Source organism: Mastigoproctus giganteus, chromosome 3, assembly GCF_048544385.1.
Source record: "Mastigoproctus giganteus isolate SK-2022 chromosome 3, ASM4854438v1, whole genome shotgun sequence".
NCBI classification, from domain to species: Eukaryota; Metazoa; Arthropoda; class Arachnida; order Uropygi; family Thelyphonidae; genus Mastigoproctus; species Mastigoproctus giganteus.
The window spans coordinates 234,058,483-234,078,818 of record NC_143577.1 but is presented as its reverse complement, the minus strand read 5'-3'; the positions used below and the strand labels follow the sequence as shown (position 1 = coordinate 234,078,818).

Below are 20,336 nucleotides of genomic sequence, written 5' to 3'. Positions count from 1 at the left end.
CAGGACATCGCACTTTATTGAATGTCACATATTAAATTAAAAATAAAGATAAATATTTCACTTTTTTTTATCTGTGGAAATATTCCATTTATAGTTATATTTGACTGTTTTTTTATGCATAGATTTTGAAGCTCATCATGTGTCTCAAAAAAAGAAAAAAAAAAGAAAAAGAGGTTACGATGATTCATATATTCAATATAGATTCACATCCATCATCAATAGAGCAGAATGGCTTCAATGTATTATTTGTAGCAAAGCTTTGTCAAATGATTCTATGAAACCAACGAAGTTGAAGCAACATTTGCAGAGTGATCATCCTCAACACAAGGACAAAAGCTTTTTTGAAAGTCATGGGAATGCTTTCAAAAAGATGAAGCTGGATTCAACAGGGGCATTTCAAGAAATGAACCACAAGGTTAATGAAGCTGCTTATGTCATAGCACTGGAGATAGCAAAGCAGAAAAAAAAAACATACAATTGGGAAAATTATCAAACCTTGCGCTCTCAAAATGGTAGAAATTGTGTTGGGAAATGGATTGGAGAAAAAACTTGCAAAGGAGAATCAGCAACACGGCCACTGACATCAAGGATCAAAGCTGTGCAGGAGATCAAGTCTGCAGCATTTGGCTTATTTTCAATTCAACTTGATGAATTGACTGATGTGGCATCGTGCTCAAAGTTGCTGGGGTTTCATCTTTCTTTGAATCAGAAAATCTTTTGTGGGATAATGTCTGTGGGTGCTGTACAGATGGAGCACCAGCTATGTTGGAGACAAAATATGGATTTTAAGTTAGTGTGAAAAAGCAAGCTCCAAAAGTGAAAGGCATTCATTGTATGATCCATTGTCAGGCACTAGCCTCAAAAACACTTCCAGCTCCACTAGGGAAGGTTTTGGATCAAACAATCCAAATTGTGAATTTTGTCAAAGGAGAAGCTTTCAACTCATGACTTTTCAAGCAGTTATGAGTTGACATGGATGCAGACCATCATTTGCTTCTTTTCCACACAAATGTTTGGTGGCTTTCAAGAGGAAATGTAACTGAGTGAGTATTTCAACTTAGAGAGGAGCTCGAGTTATTTTTTGAAGATCAGGGCAAGATGGAATTTTTTGCCTGGTTGTCTGATGAGGAATGGATCATGTGCCTTGCCTATTTGGTCAACATTTTTGAGCAGCTGAATAAACTGAATCTTCAGATGCAAGGAAGGAATACAAACACCATAAAGTTCATTGAATTTTTGAAAGCTTTCATGAGCAAGCTGGAAAACTGGAAGAGAAAGGTCAAGATAAAAAAAAAAAAAAAAAAAATGTTGCAATGTTTGAGAAACTTCTTTTTGCTGGTGGTGATGAGCAAGTGCTTCCAGAATTTGCAAAAATTGAAATTTTGCAGCATTTGACAGCACTGGAAAATGAATTCAGCCAATATTTTCCTGAACTCGGTGTTGAGGAGTTGGATTTAGGGTGAAATTCATTCAAATTGTCGGTTGAAAGAGTTCCCGATTATTGTGAAGAATTTCTGGAGCTGAAGACTGATTCGGGAGCAAGAGATATGTTCAATGAGAAATCAATCGCAGAATTTTGGCCCTTGATGTGTGATTCCTACATAAATGTGGCAGAAAGAGCTAGCCATGCATTGCTTCCATATCTTTTGTGAGTCAGGTTTTTAAATCTTTTGCAAATGAAAACGAAGCAATGAAATAGATTAGAGCTTGGAAATGACCTGCGATGTGCTATTTCAAGCACTCCTCCGTGTATCCAAGAATTGGCGAAGAAAATACAGTCATAGGTTTCTCATTGATTGTAATCTTCATCTGAATAAACTGAATTACAATAGCCAGGCATTCTATTGAACCATGCTTCAGTTTAGTGTGTTAAGTAATTAGTTATGAATATAAAAAAAACTACGTTTATTCAAGTTTTAAAATTCATCAAAATTTTCTATTGCTATTAAATTTGCAAACCTCCACTTGAAAATTATCCAAGTAAATGTATTTCTACTATAGAAAAAAATAAGACTTTCAATATTATTTGGAATGCACCTTTTGAGTCAGACAATCTTGGAAAGGGGGAGGAATGACAGTCTGACATATGGTGAAAAGGGTGCATGGGGCAAAAAACCACTGTGCTAATGTATATTAAAATTTACCCTGCAACAGATGAATAAGCAGCTGCTTAACCTCTTAGCAGTAGATGTACCCTTTCGCTAGTTTCCTAATTACTGACTCAATTTTTCTTTTATAGTTAAAATGAGCCACAACAGGTATTACAAAATTAAGTTATTCTTGCACAAGTTTAGACTTACTATGTTTTAGTTTTACTTGTATTTTTGAAAAACTTCAACTTAAAGAAAAAATATTATAATCTAAGTTAGAGAATTTTTTTTTTTTTTTATTTATATACATAAATTTCTTAACACACACACCAGAGTGTGTGTGTGTGTGTGTGTGTGTGTGTGTGTGTGTGTGTGTGTGTGTGTGTGTGTGTGTGTGTGTGTGTGTGTGTGTGTGTGTGTGTTCCACTGGAGAAGAGACAATCACCAAGTTGTAATCTGAGGTGCTTAATGGACCACTCACTTCAACTATGTACTTAGAAGGGTTGTGTGTGAGAGAAAATGATCAAGGATTAGGATTGTCTGGTATTCTGGTAGGTAAATAAACAATCTGTGCAAGGTCATTAGTAATTGCAAAAGCTTCAGCATCTCGACCAGCTGGGTCTGTGTGACTGGAAAACGGAAGCCAGCTGGAATTGTGAACATCAAAATTACCAAGGAAAATTACCTTGCTGTTAGGAAAGCTGAACTGCATTGTTGCAAAGTTGCAAAGAGAGAAAGTCAGAGTTCTAAGTGATTAATGGATTTGGGAGAATGGTAGAGACAACAAACGAATGTGACAGAACGAGGTAGAGAGATTTTAAGCCAAAGAAGATCGAAAAGAGGAGATTCCAAATTACCAAGTCTCTCACAGGGAATATCGGAACGGACACATGCACAAGTACTACCTTTGAGGTGAAAGGAATCATACAGCGAATAATTTGGGCAACTGAGATGAATCAGCCGATTACTGAGATTCTGTCAGAAAAGGCACATGCAGTTTAGTAGACTAAGTTGAAATGGACATCACTGAGATTAGAACTGGGAGCACGTATATTTGTGAAATGAACTAGGAACTGTTTGGGAGGTTTAGATCTTTTTGCAGATAAGTTTACTTTGTCAGTTTGACAATTCATAGTGTATTCAGTAGTAAGAAAAAGTGTGTGGGGAAGGAGGGGGGGACATGCTGCATGAAGTAATGAAATATTTGGATGTGGCGAACACATGGTAAGAATATACCCAGATCCTTAACATAACGTGGCCTCAACAATGTCCCCTGCGCGCGCGCACACGCACACACACACTAATCTGACTGCCTCCAGTCACTATTTGGAAGAGTAGAGGCAGCAAGAAATAGTGGAAAAATAAAATTCTTCTGGTTTTAACTCTGGTATTATATTTTATATCAATTTAAGAATTAGTTATCTGCTGTTTTGCATGATGCTATTCTTTAAATTACATATGGTTAGCCATTTCTGTTTCTTGTCATTAGATAGTCTTGTTAGTTACATCTTTTGCCATTTTCTTGCTTCAATAGATTCATTCTAAATATTATTTATAACTCTATACACTCGCGTTTCGAAATTGATTATAGAGGTCACTGGTTATCAATTTTTCATAGCTATCTTTCACGTTAGTTTTATTGCTATAAAATATGAATATATAGAATTGTCCTTATTTGTTACTGCTTTGGTTGCAGCTAAGCCGTATTGACAGCATGTATTTTTCATTGTCATTTTCAAGTATAGATTTTTTACACTTTTTAGTAATTATTAATCTTTCAGCTTTCATTTGTACTTAATTTTACAACTAGTTTTAATTTTATTTTTATTATAAACACTGAGTAGGGACTACCTTGTCCATACTTTGTGATAGGTATATAGCTTTTCCTTTTCGATCATATTTGCATTCATAAATTTTCTCTTACACAGCTATGGGCAAGTATGGAAATTCAGTCCTTTGATGCATGGTCACATGTAGTCCCCTTTAGAAATATCTGATCGTGTATCAATGTTTACTTTGGCTGATATCAGATTTAATTGTATATTTGCTCTACTTCCCCAATTTGAATTATAGCCAAATTTGACCCCCTTATATGATGCAAGCTGCAGTTTCCTTCATTTGACGTTCTGATGTAATTTAATTTATTTTGTAGGTTACTACCTTTTAATTTAACCTACATTTTCTCATATTTCGGCTATCTTCTTCCTTTTGGAAGAAGATAGTCTTTAGCTTTTCGTGTGACTTGCACTGCCATCTTTATTATTGTCATATTTATTACAATATGACATATACATCTGCATCCATTGCTGCTGCTTTGCACCCTTTGGTGCATTTGCCATATCCAGTTTATTTTTATCTTTCTTCTGGTATTACACACACACACACACACAGTGTTTCAGCAATTGGCTGTTCTTCCTCACCTTGTGTGGTCTGCACTGTGGTGAGAAAGACATGGGCAAGCAACATGATCTGACGGATTTCAAAAAAAGGCATGAATGTTAGATACCAGTTGAAGGGTGGCAGTATTACAGAAACTGCAAATCTTGTGGGCTGTTTGCAGAGTGCTATAGTTAAGGTGTTCCAAAGGTGGGCGGACAGAGCAGCAGTCACCAAGGCCAATAGCAGGAACCCACACTTCAATGACAGTTGTGGTGAACATATGCTGTTACAATAGACCGAAAACAGTGGAATGTCTGACCATGGGCTTTAACCATGAAATGACCAGTGGTGTTTCCAAGAACATAATCCTTGCTGATATTGTTCGAGTGGTTTGCCGAATGCAAAAGTGCCTTTCATGTGCTACCTTAGCCACAGTATTTACCTGGTATGAATTCCTAAAAAAATCTCTGGGATTACAGGGATTGACAGATCCAGCATTTGGATCCTACACCACAGAACAACATACCATACCTCCTGCAACATTCAGGAGACTTTATTATAAAATCCGTATCTGGTGATGTGCCAGTAATGCAACTGGCAACAGGAAGACATGTCCACTATTATTAGATAGGTGGTAAATGTTTTGACTTGAGTGTATATATAGGGAAAAAAGAGGCTAGGAAATTGTTTGGTAAATATGTTTACTCTGAGTTAGTGCAAAAGTCTTGAGTCACACAAGATAGACTTATAGAAGTTCAACTGTGTGTTATACTCCACAAAATACATTATTAAATTGTACATCAAGACATATGTAAAGTAATCATGAGTTAAAATAAGCATTATCTAACAGCAGCAATACGTAAAAAAAAAAAAAAAAAAAATATTTGGTTAATTTAATTTTTTTGTTTAGATATCAGCTGTTAAGGGCGATATCTAAAACAAAAGAAAAACTGGTCTCTATAAATCAAACTGGCTATAAGACAATAGGTATAAAGAGTAAATTCAAACATCAGACAGAAAAGTGAACTATTAAATAAAATGCTTTTCATAAAGACACATACATACATATATAAACAATATAATTCTTAGGTGACATAATTAAATACAAAAGCAACTATGCACTATTATAATTTTATCATATAAACGGACTCCTGCATAAAATAAGCTTTTGATACATCTGTTTCCATTGCCACACACATTTCTATGGAATGACTATTTCGCTGTGTGTAACAAGAAAATTATTAATTTGGATAATAAATTTCAAGTTAAAAATAAAACAGCCTTCTGCTAACTTCATAACCTTCAACTGGATGCATCCAGTTAGCATTAGTAGAAGCATATGATGCAAGAAAGCAAGCTTATGTAGTATCACCCGGGGGAAAAAACACCATTTCACGCATTCATTCCCTCTAGACGTTTGTACAGTTCCTCCTTGAATTTATTTAAGTTATCAACTTCCACAACGACAGATTGCTGTCGTTGTGGAAGTTGATTTGCCTTTAGCCAGAAGGTTGTTGATTGCTGTTCCAGCAATCAACAACCTTCTGGCTAAAGGCAAATTTCTGCACATCTATCGTATAACTGTCTTTCCTCAATTTGAATTTATGTCCCCTCAGGTTATTAATCTGAGCAAGATGAAGAACCCCATCAGAATTTAACCTGCTAAACCCATTCAATGCCCTATAACACCTCAATCAGATCACCTTGCAAGTGCCTAGTCTCCAATCACTGCAATTTGCAGAACTTGAGCCTCTCTTGGAAAGAGGACCCCTTCATTCCTCTCACCAATCTTGTTGCCCTTCTCTGTACACTCTCAAGCAAATCTACATCTTTCCTAAAATGATGCCTCCAGACCTGTATGCAGTATTCAAGGCTTGGCCTGACCAATGCCTTATACAGAGGGATAATCACCACCTTTTCCCTACTAGCAAAATTCCTCTATATCATTGACAATACCCAAAGACCTGCTCTGGCAGACCGTCAAAAGAACACTTCATATCTGACTGCATAATTACTCCCACATCTTTTTCATTTTCTACCACCTTAAGTGTAGTGCCACACAGTTGCTATGTTCCTCTGGGGTTAATTCTAACCATATGCAGTACTTCGCATTTGTCAATGTTAAACTTCAGTTGTTACTGAAGATTAACATTGTATCCCCAATTCACAAAGGTGGATCGAAGGGTGACACGAGTAATTACAGACCAGTTAGTTTAACTTCAGTTCCGGGTAAAATAATGGAGTCACTGGTTAAAGATGCATTGCAAGATCATCTAGACAAGACTGCAGCAATAATTCAGACACAGCATGGGTTTGTTAAGGGAAAGTCTTGTCTGACAAATTTGATTGGTTATTATGATGTGGTCACAAAGGAATTGGATGCAAAAAATAATTTTGATATCATATACTTGGATTTCGGGAAAGCTTTTGACACTGTTGCGCATGGAAGACTATTGTACAAATTGGAGCAGAATGGTATTAAGGGTAAGTTGCTACAATGGATAAAAGGATGGTTAAGTGGGAGAAGACAGAGGGTGGTAATCAATGGGTGCTGCTCTTCATGGACTAATGTTATTAGTGGAGTCCCACAGGGTTCGGTGTTGGGTCCACTGTTGTTTTGTGTATTTGTCAATGATATTGATGAAGGTATATCAGGCTAATGTCGAAGTTTGCAGATGACACAAAGGTTGGCAGGGTTGTTAATGACAGTCATGGCAGTGTGCTACTGCAACAGGATCTAGATAATTTGGGCAGATGGGCTAAGAAGTGGCAACTGAAGTTTAACCTTGACAAATGCAAAGTACTGCATATGGGTAGAAGTAACCCCAGAGAAACGTACTAACTGTGTGGTACTACACTTAAGGTGGTAGAAAATGAAAAAGACCTGGGAGTAATTGTGCAGTCAGATATGAAGTTCTCTGAGCAATGCAGACAGGCTGCCAGGGCAGGTCATGGGGTTTTGTCAATGATATATAGGAATTTTGCTAGCAGGGAAAAGGAGGTGATTATCCCTCTGTATAAGGCAATGGTCAGGCCACGCCTTGAGTACTGCGTACAGGTCTGGAGGCCTCATTTTAGGAAGGATGTAGATTTGCTTGAGCGTGTACAGAGAAGAGCAACACGATTGGTTAGGGGAATGAAGGGATCCTCTTACCAAGAGAGGCTTAAGTTCTGCAAATTGCAATGGCTGGAGACTAGGCACGGCACCTGCGCAGTGATCTGATTGAGGTCTATAAGGCCTTGAATGGGTTGAGCACGCTGAATTCTGATGGGATCCTTCCACTTGTTCAGATTACGAACCTACGGGGACATAAGTTCAAATTAAGAAGGGACAGATGTAGAATAGATGTGCGGAAATTTGCCTTTAACCAGCGGGTGGTTAATTGCTGGAACAAACTTCCATCTGTCGTTGTGGAAGTTGATAGGTTAAATAAATTTAAGGAGGAACTGGACAGGCATTTGGTGGGAATGGCGTGATTATTTTTTTTTTTTTTTTTTTTTGGCTGATGCTGCATAAGCTCCTACACTTGCTTTCTTGCATCACGTGCTACTACTACTACTTCTCAGTCCATCAGCACAACTTTTCTATATTCTGTTGCAGTAGCATACTATCATTATTATTATTAGCAACCCTGTCAACCTTTGAATCATCTGCAAACTTTGACATTAAGCCTAATATACCTTCATCAATATCACTGATAAATAAACTAAACAACAGTGGGCCCAACACCGAACCCTTGGAGTCTCCACTAATAACATTATTCGACGAAAAGCAGCATCCATTTATTACAACCCTGTCTTCTCCCACTCAACGACAGTCTTATCCATTGTAGGAACTTGCCCTTAATACCATTCTGCTCCAATCTGTACAGTAGTCTTCCATGCGCAACAGTGTCAAAAGCTTTCCTGAAATCCAAGTATATGATATCAAAATTATTTTTTGCATCCAGTTCCTTTGTAACCATATAGTATCCAATCAAATTTGTCAGACAAGACGTTCCCTTAACAAACCCATGCTGTGTCTGAATTATTAGTGCAGTCTTGTCTAGATGATCCTGCAATGCAGCTTTAACCAGTGACTGTTATTTTTCCAGAACTGAAGTTAAACTAACTGGTCTGTAATTATTCATGCCACCCTTAGATCCTCCTTTGTGAATTGGATACATTTGCAAATCTCCAGTCCATGGGAACCTCCCATGAGTCCAAGGATGCCCTCAATAATTATGGCTAAGGTTTGCTTACTTCCTTTGCAACCTCCTTTAATATAACTGGATAGATCCCATCCACCCCGGGTGTCTTTCTTATGTTTAACTTCATCAATTTTTCCTCCACTTTGCTCCCAGTTATTAGAAAATTATTAAGCACCCTGTTACACTTTGATAAACTTCTGGCATTCTCCTCCAATAATAAATCCTCACGTGTGAATGCAGATGCAAAATACTCATTCAGATTGTCAGCTATCTGAGCAGGATTATCATCACTCAAACCATCGATATCAAGTGGACCAATCTGTTTCATCCCCTTCTTTCTAGAGTTTATATGAGTAAAGAAGTTCTTGCTCTTTTTCTTATCATCCTTTGCCAAAGATTTCTTGTAATCTGTCTGCTTGCCTAACCTCCTTTGTCACTTAATTACAGACTAGCTTATATCTACCATAGGCTTCTGTGTCGCCTGATAATTTATATGCATCCCATTTTTTTTCTTTGCCATGAGTCTCATAGGTTCATCTGACTTCCATTTAGGCCTAAACCTGCAGCAGTATTTCTTATTGGTATGAAAATCCTAGTAGTTTCCACAATTATTTCCTTGAATGCTTCCCATTTAGAATCTGCTGTTGGTAACATCATCAGTTGGTCCCACTGTACAGAATTTAAACTGTCTGAGACCAATGTAGTCACCTCTATGAAAGTAAAAAAAACTTTCCCACTACCTCTGATGGTAGTTACATCTAAGTAAATCCCACATCAGTACACTGTGAGCACTACCACCTGGTGGTTCCTTTGTCTGCAAATTCTTAATGTATGAATAATCACTGCTGATAACCAGATCAAGAGTATCACACTCTTGTCTGGTTGCTCACTAATGTGTTGCTGTAGGAAACAATCATTCAGTAAATCCACAGAAGTCTTGCTGGTCTGCAAGTGACCAACTCACAAATTCCAGTCAATATCTAGGAAGTTAATATTCCCATTATTAGACAATCGGATTTACTGGTTCCTATTTCTCTGTTCAGGTTTTCATTGTACTCATCAGTCATCAGGCCTATAACACACTCCTACTCTTGATTTTATTCTCCTACTGTTAGGTCACACGAAACTGACTCAACATTGCACTGACCCTCTATATCAACTGAATGCACTGCCTTAGATTTTATGTGTTTCTTAACTAACAGCATAACCCCCTCCTCCCTTCCTATCCTTCCTGTACACATCGTACTCCGCAAATTCCAATTCTGCACTGCTTAAATCTGTGTGACACCACGTTTCTGAGAACACAACAGCACCTGCCTCAGATGCCTTGACCAGCACTTCAAGTTCAAATATATTTACTATACTCCTAGAACTGGTGTACATGCACCTATTCTTAATCTTAGTTATCCTAACACAGCCCATGTATTTATTTGTTCCATGATGACCCCCCCCACCATTCCCTGAAAACCCCAGCACCCCACCTTCCATTGTAACAGAAGCAATGCAAAAATCACTTTCACCTCTGCCTGCAACTAATCTCTTCCCCCCCCCCCCAAATTAGCAATTTTCCGGCCCATCTAACACTGCCTGTATAGCATCAGCAAATATTCTTGCATTGCTTCTATTAAGTGTATCCAATCCCTGTAGAAGCAGTCTCTCCTGTTAACAAGCACAAACCATGCTGGAAAATTTCTACCCTACAAGCTGTGCACAATCTCTCCAGGGCCAAATTAATTGACAAGGCTCTCATCGTGTACTCTCAGTTGAAGGTATAAAGGTAAAATTCTAACATCAAGTGGGTAAAGTGGACTATTATAAAGTGCCACCCACCCACCCACACCCTCTCTTCCTAGATGACAGAATTAAATAAAAATGTAACCAATGCAAAGTACAACCATGTATGTATTTAACGGTGTTCACATAAATGCGCTCCTGCATAAAATAAGCTTTCGGCACATACACACATTACCAAGATATTCTGCAGCCCTGAATCAAAGTTTCCTTCCAGAGTAAGGCAGTTGACCACGAGCTTGTGTTCAGATTAAATTTTTATATTGTGTTAACCTTTATCAGGTATGAGAGAGAATTCATAACATACGAGTAATTCTATTCTGATATTAGCTTCTAATCTGATTCTAGTCTATTATTGATACCAACAATATGATGCAAAGAAGTAGTGTTTATTATGGAAAAAAAATAAATAAATAAATAGATTTGCTCATTCCTTCTGATAATTTGTCTAATTCATTCTTGAATTTAATCAAACTACCCACTACACTAACTGGAAGTTTATTCCAACAACTGAAAAATCTTTGACTGAATGCAAATTCCCACATATCTATCTGCAACCATCCTTTACTAATTTAAATTTATGCCCCATTATGTATCATCTCAAAAAGAATAGCAATGGCATCAGCATTTAGTTTATTTAAATCTTTAAAAGTCTTATACAGTTTAGGTCATGCAGATACCTAATTTACAATGCTGCAAGAATATCCTTGTGTAATAGTAATAGTGGCATGTGATGCAAGAAAGCAAGTGCAAGAGCTTACGTAGAATCAGCCAAAAAAAAAATTCACACAACCATTCCATCTAAATGTTTGTCCAGTTCCTCCTTGAATTTATTTAACCTATCAACTTCCACGACAACAGATGGAAGTTTGTTCCAGCAATTAACCACCCACTGGATAAAGGCAAATTTCCACACATCTATTTTACAACTGCCTTTCCTCAATTTGAATTTATGCCCCCTTAAGTTCATAATCTGGGCAAGTGGAAGAATCCCATCAGAAATCAGCATGCTTAACCCATTCAAGGCCTTATACACCTCAATCAGATCACATCGCAGGTGCCTAGTCTCCAGCCGCTGCAATTTTCAGAACTTGAGCCTCTCTTGGAAAGAGGACCCTTTCATTCCTCTCACCAATCTTGTTGTCCTCTGTACACTCTCAAACAAATCTACATCCTTCCTAAAATGATGCCTCCAGACCTATACACAGTACTCAAGGCATGGCCTGACCACTGCCTTATACAAAGGGATAATCACCTCCTTTTCCCTGCTAACAAAATTCCTGTATTTCATTGACAAAACCCCATGACCTACTCTTGCAACCTGTCTGCATTGCTCAGAAAACTTCATATCTGATTGCACAATTACTCCCAGGTCTTTTTCATTTTCTAACACCCTAAGTGTAGTACCACACAATTGGTACGTTTCTCTGGGGTAAAAGTCAAGTGCAGCCATTATCAACCCACTGCAGGATGGAAGCCTCCTCAACAATTCATGCTGAGGGAAATGGACCATAATCTGCCATGCTGGTCCAGTGCGGGTTGGCAGATCGACCATATTCAGCAGTCAGCGGCTTGAACCCCGGTTTACTCAAAGAGCGTGTGCTACTGCACTTCCGCTCCTGCCCACTCGGCTACGGAGGCCACTCTCTGGGGTTACTTCTGCCCATATGCGGTATTCGCATTTGTCAAATGTTTAAACTTCAGTTGCCACTTCTCAGCCCATCTGCCCAAATTTTCTAGATCCTGTTGCAGTAGCACACTGCACACTGTCATTAACAACCCTGCCAACGTTTGTATCATCTGTAAACTTCAAAACTAAGCTTGATATACCTTCATCACTATCACTGATAAATATACAAAACAACAGTGGGCCGAACACTGAACCCTGTGGGATTCCACTAATAACATTAGTCCACGAAGAGAAGTGTTCATTGATTACCACCCTGTCTTCTCCCACTCAACCACCCGTTTATCCATTGTAGCAACTTACCCTTAATACCATTCTGCTCCAATTTGTACAGTAGTCTTCCATGTGCAACAGTGTGAAAAGCTTTCCTGAAATCCAAGTACACGATATCAAAATTATTTTTTGCAATTAGGTTTTCAATCCCCCTTTGTAACCACATCATAGTATCCAATCAAATTTGTCAGACAAAACTTGCCCTGAAGACTTGTCTAGATGATCCTGCAGTGCTTCTTTAACCAGTGCCTCCATTAATTTTCCAGGAACAGAAGTTAAACTAACAGGTCTATAATTACTTGTGTCGCCCTTTGATCCTCCTTTGTGAATTGGGATCACATTTGCACATCTCCAGTCCAAGGGTATCCCCCAGAGTCCAAGGATGCTGTCATAATTAAGGCTAAGAGTTTGCTTAGTTCCTTTGCTGCCTTCTTTAATATAACTGAATAGATCCTATCCATCCCAGGTGCTTTTCTTATGTTTAACAATTTCTCCTCCACTTTGCTCTCAGTTATTACAAAATCATTAATCACACCAATACAATTTGATAACCTGGCATTTTACTTCCTTAATAACTCATGTATGAATGTAGATGCAAAATACTCAGTCAGTTTGTTTGCTATCTGAGCAGAATAAATTAAACAGTCAAACAATCTATATCAAGTGGACAAATCTGATTCATCCCCTTCCTTTCAGAGTTTATATAAGTAAAGAAATCCTTGCTGTTTTTCTTAGCATCCTTTGCCAGAGATTTCTCATAATCTGCCTTTGCTTCCTAATCTCCTTTGTGACTTGATTACAGACTAGCTTATATCTGCCATAGGCTTCTGAGTTGCTTGATAATTTATATGCATCCCATACATTTTTCTTCTCTGTTACGAGTCTCATTAGTTCATTTGACAACAATTTAGTCCTAAACCTTGAACAATATTTCTTAGTAGGTATGAAACGTCTAGTAGCTTCCATGATTAATTCCTTGAATGCGTCCCACTTAGAATTTTCTCTATTAACATCATCAGTTGGTCCCACTGCACAGAATTTAAACTGTCTGAGAGCACTGTAGTTACCTTAATGGAAGCAAAAACCCTTTCCTTTACCCCTGATGGTAATTATATCTTTATATAATTTATATAATTATATCTTAAATACCACATCAGTACACTGTGATCACTGCTACCTAGTGGTTCCTTTATCTGCAAATTCTTAATACACGAATGATCACTGCTGATAACCAGATCAAGAGTATTACCCTCTCTGGTTCCCTCGAACATGCTGCTGCAGAAAACAATCATCCAATAAATCCACAAAAGTCTTACTAGTGTGTGAGTGACCAACCCACAAGTTCCAGTCAATATCTGGGAAGTTAAAATCCCCCATAAGACATTCTGATTTACTAGCCCACTGTTATTTCTGTGTACAATTGTTTGTTGCACTCATTGGAGTCATTAGGCCTATAACACACCCCTACTCTTATTTTTGCTTTCGCAGTGCTTATGTCATGCCAAACTGACTCAACAGTGCACTGTCCATCTATGTCAACTGGATGCACTTCCTTTGATTTTAAGTTTTTCTTAATTAATAGCATAACCCCTCCTCCCTTCCTGTACACATTGTACTCCCCAAATTCCAATTCCGCATTCCTAATGTGTGACACCACGTCTCTGATATCCCAACAATATCCGCCTTTGATGTCTTGACCAACACTTCAAATTCATCAAATTTATTTACTATACTTCTAGCATTGGTATACATGCACCTATTCTTATTCTTAATTACCCTAAGACATCCCATATACCCACCTGATTCATGATGACTGCCACCTGTCCCTGAAACTCCCAGCACCCCTTGCTCCAGGCCGCTACTTATTCTAATAGAAGTTGTGCAAGAATCACTTTCACCTCTGCCTGCGCTACTTTTAACCTTTTAGTCTGTGAATTACCCCCCCCCCACCTGAGCTGGCAGTTTTCCAACCCACCTAACACTGCCTCGATAGCATCAGCAAATATTCTTGCAACCTTGATATTTAAGTGTATCCCATCCCTGTAGAAGCAGTCTCTCCTGTTAAACTAACTAACTAACCTTGCTGTCCTCTGCAACCCTTTCCAGCAGATCTATGCCCATACTAAAATGAGTTTTGTGAACATATATGCAGTATTCCAGATGTAGCTTAACCATGGCTTTATACTACATGATTAGTACCGCTTTGTCCCTGCTGCAAAAGTTCCTATATGTCACTGACAGAATCCTATGAGCTGTTCTAGCACCTTATTTGCACAGCTCAGAGAATTGTGTCAGACTGTATAATTATCCCTATACCTTTTTAATACTTCAATAGCTTGAGTTTGGTACCAACTAAATGGTATATTATTCTGGGATTACAGCTCCTCAAATGCCATACCTGATACCCTGTTTATAGTTATTAACCACTGTGTTTACCTGTGCCTAACTTAAACTTGAAATACCAACATCAATATCATTAATAAATATTAAAACAGTAAGGGACACAACAGACCCCTCTGGAACCCCCACTAATCACATTAGTCCATGACGAGTTAGTCCACATTAGTTCATGGTCATTTATAACCACTCTTATCTCCTACCACTTAACCATCTCCTTATCCATAATAGCAAAAACTTTCTCCTAAGGCAATTTATACAACGTTCATACAAGTGGCAGTGGTACAGTTATTACAAGCTGTTCTATAGTTCTGTATCAAAGCAGAGAGTTTATCAGAATGGGGCAGTTTACCCTGGGCTTGTATAAAAAGCTTTAACAAAATCCAAGTATATAATATTAAAATTATTCTTTACAACCAGTTCCTCTGCGATGAAGTAATTACAGCTAATCAGAATGGTAAGGCATTATCTCCCTTTAACAAGCCCATACATGACTGTGTTATGACTACTCTTATCAAGATGATCTTGCATTACTGCATTAACTATTGATTCCATTATTTTCCCTGACACAGGTTAAACTTGCCAGTCTGTAGTAACCCACTTCACCCTATAAAGCGCTCTTTAAATAGGAGACATTTTCACATTTCCAATTTACAGGTACTTCTAAACTTAAGCATGCTCTCATTATTATGGATAAAAGTCTCATTACCCTCCTTCAGCTTATTTTAATATAACTGGATGAATTCTGCCAGCCCAAGTGCTTTGCTTCGCTTTTAGCTGCTGAAGTTTCTCTTCCACCTTACTTTCTGTTATTATAAAAATCTAACTCCAAATCCATATTAGATAAATAAACCATTTCTAAAAACTTTGAATATAGCAAATTATTTACTGAATTTATAAGCAATCTGTTAAAAAGATCATCTTTAGTTATGCATTTTTTGTATACAATGGACCAATGTAATTCATCCCCTTCCTTCTAGCATTAACATACAAAGAATTCCCTTCTTTTCTTTGCACCTAATATGAAGACTTCTAATATGCTTTAGCCTCAACCCCACATAACTCAATTACCCACTAGTTTGTATTCACTGTAGGAACGCTGTATCCCGTAACACTTTATAATCAACCAATGCATTTTTCTTCTCTGTCACTAAGCTTATCATTTCATCTGACATCTTTAATCCTGATAAACAAATATATGATATAAACAATATAAACAAATACATAATATACTTGATAGAAACGTTAATACTGTAGAAAAATTAATCTTTTAAAGGTGCAAAAGTTGATAATATCAGCTATATGGAGATGAATGACATTAAATATAAAAAAATATATATTTATAAATGACACTGACAAAGGGAAAGATGATGTGATGTCAAAATTTGCAGATAATGCAAAGATTGAGAGAATTGTTAATGACCAGTGCCAAGCAGTGCTCCTTCAGGATGACTTTGAAAAGGCTTTGAGTGGTCAGAAAAGCATTAGCCACATTTTAATGCAGCAAATTGCACCTGGAGAACAGCAATCCCAAAATAACTTATACACTTGGTAGGGTTGAATTAACAACAATTAAGACATACTGTGTCCAAGTATGGAAACATTACCTAAAAAAAAAAAAACATTGAGCTTCTTGAAAGAGTCCAAAGATAGACAACTTGAATGGAAAGATTGGCAGAAGGGCAACCAAATGAGAAAAAAAAAAAATCTTCAATTACGTAGGCTACAGAGCTTGGCAACCAGGCATCTTACAGAAGTTAAGTCTCTGAGAGAGGTTAGTAAAACGAATGAGGGTAAGATTTTCACTGTTCAAGAATCCACAACTATGGACCTTAAATTCAAATTACAAGGGAAAGGTCTAGGACTAGACTGTGGGTAGTTCATTTTCAGTCAATGAGTTGTTGATCACTAGAACAAGTTGCCTCTGCAGGTAGTTGAAGCTGACAGTTTGAAATTCAAAGATCAACTGGATAGTTACCTACGTGGTGATGACAGCAATGTCTATTTTCTTACCTACTTTTTCCTTTTTTTTGGATGGTGCAGCAAAAGCCTGCAGCTTCCTTGCACTATACAGCTAATTCTAATACTAAAATTCAGGTCTCAGTTCATAGTTATAAGGTGATGATGAGACAGTAATAAGCCAAGACTTAACATGAAAACTTCAGAAAATTTAACTAAATGCACATGAACACCTATACTAATTAAATGTGAAACTGGATGTTTACAAAAAACCAAGATAATCCACATAAAAATGATTGCATTTAAGCAGATTAAGAAAGTGATACTTACCCTGTCATGACAATGCACCCAACTATCATATTTACACAAGTTTGTAAATAATTCCTTGGGTCCCGTTGCCTTATCTCCTCCATTTGATCAAGAACCGTGTCGGTTCTAACAATCTTGTGCGATATATCTACCATCATCATCACGTTTATCTCATGCTGCTTAATGGATGTCACCCAACCAGGCCAAATTTCAAGACTGAAAATAAAATATTTTATGAAGTACATTTTAAAATGAGGAAATAAAAAGAACAAAATTTGTCAAAATATCATGATCTACATAACTTACTGATATCTATCAGCTCTGGTTAATAAATTATGGTCATAGTAATAGCGACCAATCAGTGTATGGTTCAGATGTTGGAGGTTTCTGAAACAAAACAGAAAAATGAATTGAACGTTAGTATGATATACTATTAACCATCCATTAAAAAAAAGCATAGCCAAACATTTCGAAATAAATCAATCAATTGTTAAAATCTGTAATATATTGGTAATTTAAATTCTGAAATATATTGTAAATTTAAATTTTGTATTCTTCCTGATTAATGGTTGCTACAAGATCTACTTACAATATAAGCTCGTCGCATGTATTCTAAGGTTGGTCTAATAGACAAACGTAGCTCTCAACTGACGATTCTTTTCTTTGCATCCAATGTAAAGAGTGTACCATCTCAAATTAGAACTTGGTGCACTCCAAGAAGAAGAATTTGAATCACTGAAGAAACAAGTGCTTGCCCTGGAAACAAAGTAACTTGGAAATGGTCAGGGACTGCAGTATCTCATGACCTGTCAAGTGATGCATCCCAATTCAGGTCTCAGATAAGAACAGTCAGGTACATACCGCTTTAGCTGACTGTGATCTAGTTTTATTGGGAGACTATTGTCACAGGAACGGGTAATGTTTTTTGTAATAAAGATAGGCAGATCAGGACTAGGGTGTGTTTGCTGGGTGCAACAAATGATGACGATAACAACAGGCTGGCAGATTTTAAGGGAGGTTAAAGAGAGCATTCTATTCATTTGGGAACTAACAAGATTAAACATAAACTGACCATTTGTTGGATAAATATAGGACCATGCTGAAAAAATGTCAAGTTAGGTCTGAATGTATATGTTTCTACAATTCTGCCCAAACACAATAGCAGGGATTATCTCAAGTAGTGGTTTGACCTTTTTTAATAATGGCACCCTTAAAACATTTATTTTATTATTTTATATTAATAATTTATTTTATTTTGTGGCACCCCTACTCAATTTTCTACCTGTTAGATCCAACTCTCTCTCTCTCTCTCTCTCTCTCTCTCTCTCTCTCTCTCTCTCTCTCTCTCTCTGTGTGTGTGTGTGTGTGTGTGTGTGTGTGTGTGTGTGTGTGTGTGTGTGTGTGTGTGTGTGTGTGTGTGTGTGTGTGTGTGTGTGTGTGAAATATTAAAAAAAAATGTTAAATGATATTGTCAAGCTTAATTCAATACATAAGTCCTGAGGCACATGTTTTGTTATGTCAAGTTCCACTCGACAAGGGAGCACAAAGGGTTAACCATAACGTAATATTGTATGTAATGAAACTTATCTTTTATAGTGTGAGGTTTTTTTGTATTTTTTAATTTTATTTTGGAATTGTAAATAGAATCAGTTGACATATGTAAATAAAGTGGGGCCTCTAATTCCGGTATTCTCAGGAACCGATTTACCTTCCATACAATCTTTTATTTTAAGGACCGATGACACTTGCAAGAACCGATGGCTTTCCGATATAGCTGAAATGTAGTAGTTGTTTGGTTTTTAGGAGCATTAGCAACCTAAAGCCATATTGCTCCGGGGATATGTGGTGGTCATTCCCCGAACTTTCCACATCCTCCGTATTTGTGGTCACGGGCTCAAACCCCAGTCTAATCAAGAAGCGTGTGCTACACACACTGCTGCTCCTGCCCACCTGGCTACAGAGGTGCTGATATAGCTGAAATGATGTGGTGGAAATTTTCAGACATGTGACACGCGGAACATCATTCGTATGATTATTCTCAACCAATTACCGTCTTTGTTATTGTTCAACACAACATTCCCACATGTCACAGTACTTCAAACAATTTCTTTATCTTCTGTTTGATGCATTTTTCCAGTGTGTCGGCACAGTGTATTTTTGTTAATTATACGAAACAGTCCTCTTCTGAAAGGGAATGCCCAGGAGAATGTTCATTACAAAACATAAGAATGATGCTAGTTTACCTGGACATAAGCCTATGGAAGATAGACTCACTCTCCCATTAGGTGCCAATATTTCTAGAGATTTTCAGCTGAAGCCTTTGCTGGTGTATCACTCTAACATCTCCAGAGTATTTAAAGAACAAAACATCAACAAAGGCATGTTGGGAGTGTTTTGGAGCAGCAATAAGAAGGCCTGCGTTATGAGATATGTTTTCAATGAATTGGCGCTTGAAATTTTCTGTCCTTCAGTGAAGAGTAATCTTGAGAAAAATAAGCTTCCTGTGAAGACACTGCTCCTGTGGCTAATGAGCCAGACCATTATCCCGACCTTGTCCAATCCCTTGAGCACAATTTGACTTTGTGCAAGTCAAATTTTTTTCCAACCAACACCACTCCTTATGGTGGCCTAGCGTCCTCGGACGGCTGAGACGCGCTGAGCTCCCAGGAAATCTCTACAACTGCATTGCCAGCTATCTCAGTGACAGGAGCATTGTGGTTCAGGCTCCCTTCTCCAGTGTGGAACGTCGTGTCCACCGAGGTTGCCCTCAGGGCTCTGTCCTGGGCCCCCTTTTCTGGAACTCTGTACTCGACGAGCTTCTCAGTACTGACTTAGGCGATGTCCAGACCTTGGCATATGCTGCTGATCTCTCCCTGATCCTGGCAGGGGACTCCAGGGCTCAACTTGAAGTATCTGCCAACAGAGCTCTTACCACCCTTCAAGCGTGGGTCCGGAAAAACCATCTGACCATCTCATCCACAAAAACTCAATCCATTCTCCTGAAGGGCTATCTTGATCCACGGAGGCCGCCTCAAATCAAGATACATGGCACAACCATCAAGCTTGTTACTCAGCTGAAACTCCTTGGCATTATCATCGACAGCAAACTAACATTTCTCCCACATCTCAACTATCTACAAAAGAAAATTAGAAATTACATTGCACTGGTTGCCAGGGTGACCCGCCGAGATTGGGGGCTCAAAAACGCACTCTAGCCTTACTGTATAAAGCCATATTCATACCAGCTATCACCTACGGTTC

General features: G+C 37.9%; 1 protein-coding gene across 2 annotated transcripts in view; it reads right to left on the bottom strand.

Annotated features, from left to right (window-relative positions):
- Window positions 1-20,336, bottom strand: part of LOC150088854 (piwi-like protein 1) — a 178,291-nt gene that overhangs the window by 97,321 nt on the left and 60,634 nt on the right. For both annotated transcript variants that reach the window (XM_090370941.1, XM_090370942.1), the window contains 2 exons: window positions 17,382-17,462; window positions 17,097-17,291 (listed from right to left, as the gene is read on the bottom strand). In XM_090370941.1, coding sequence (XP_090227067.1) covers window positions 17,097-17,291; window positions 17,382-17,462 — 276 coding nt within the window. The remainder of the gene's footprint in view (window positions 1-17,096; window positions 17,292-17,381; window positions 17,463-20,336) is intronic.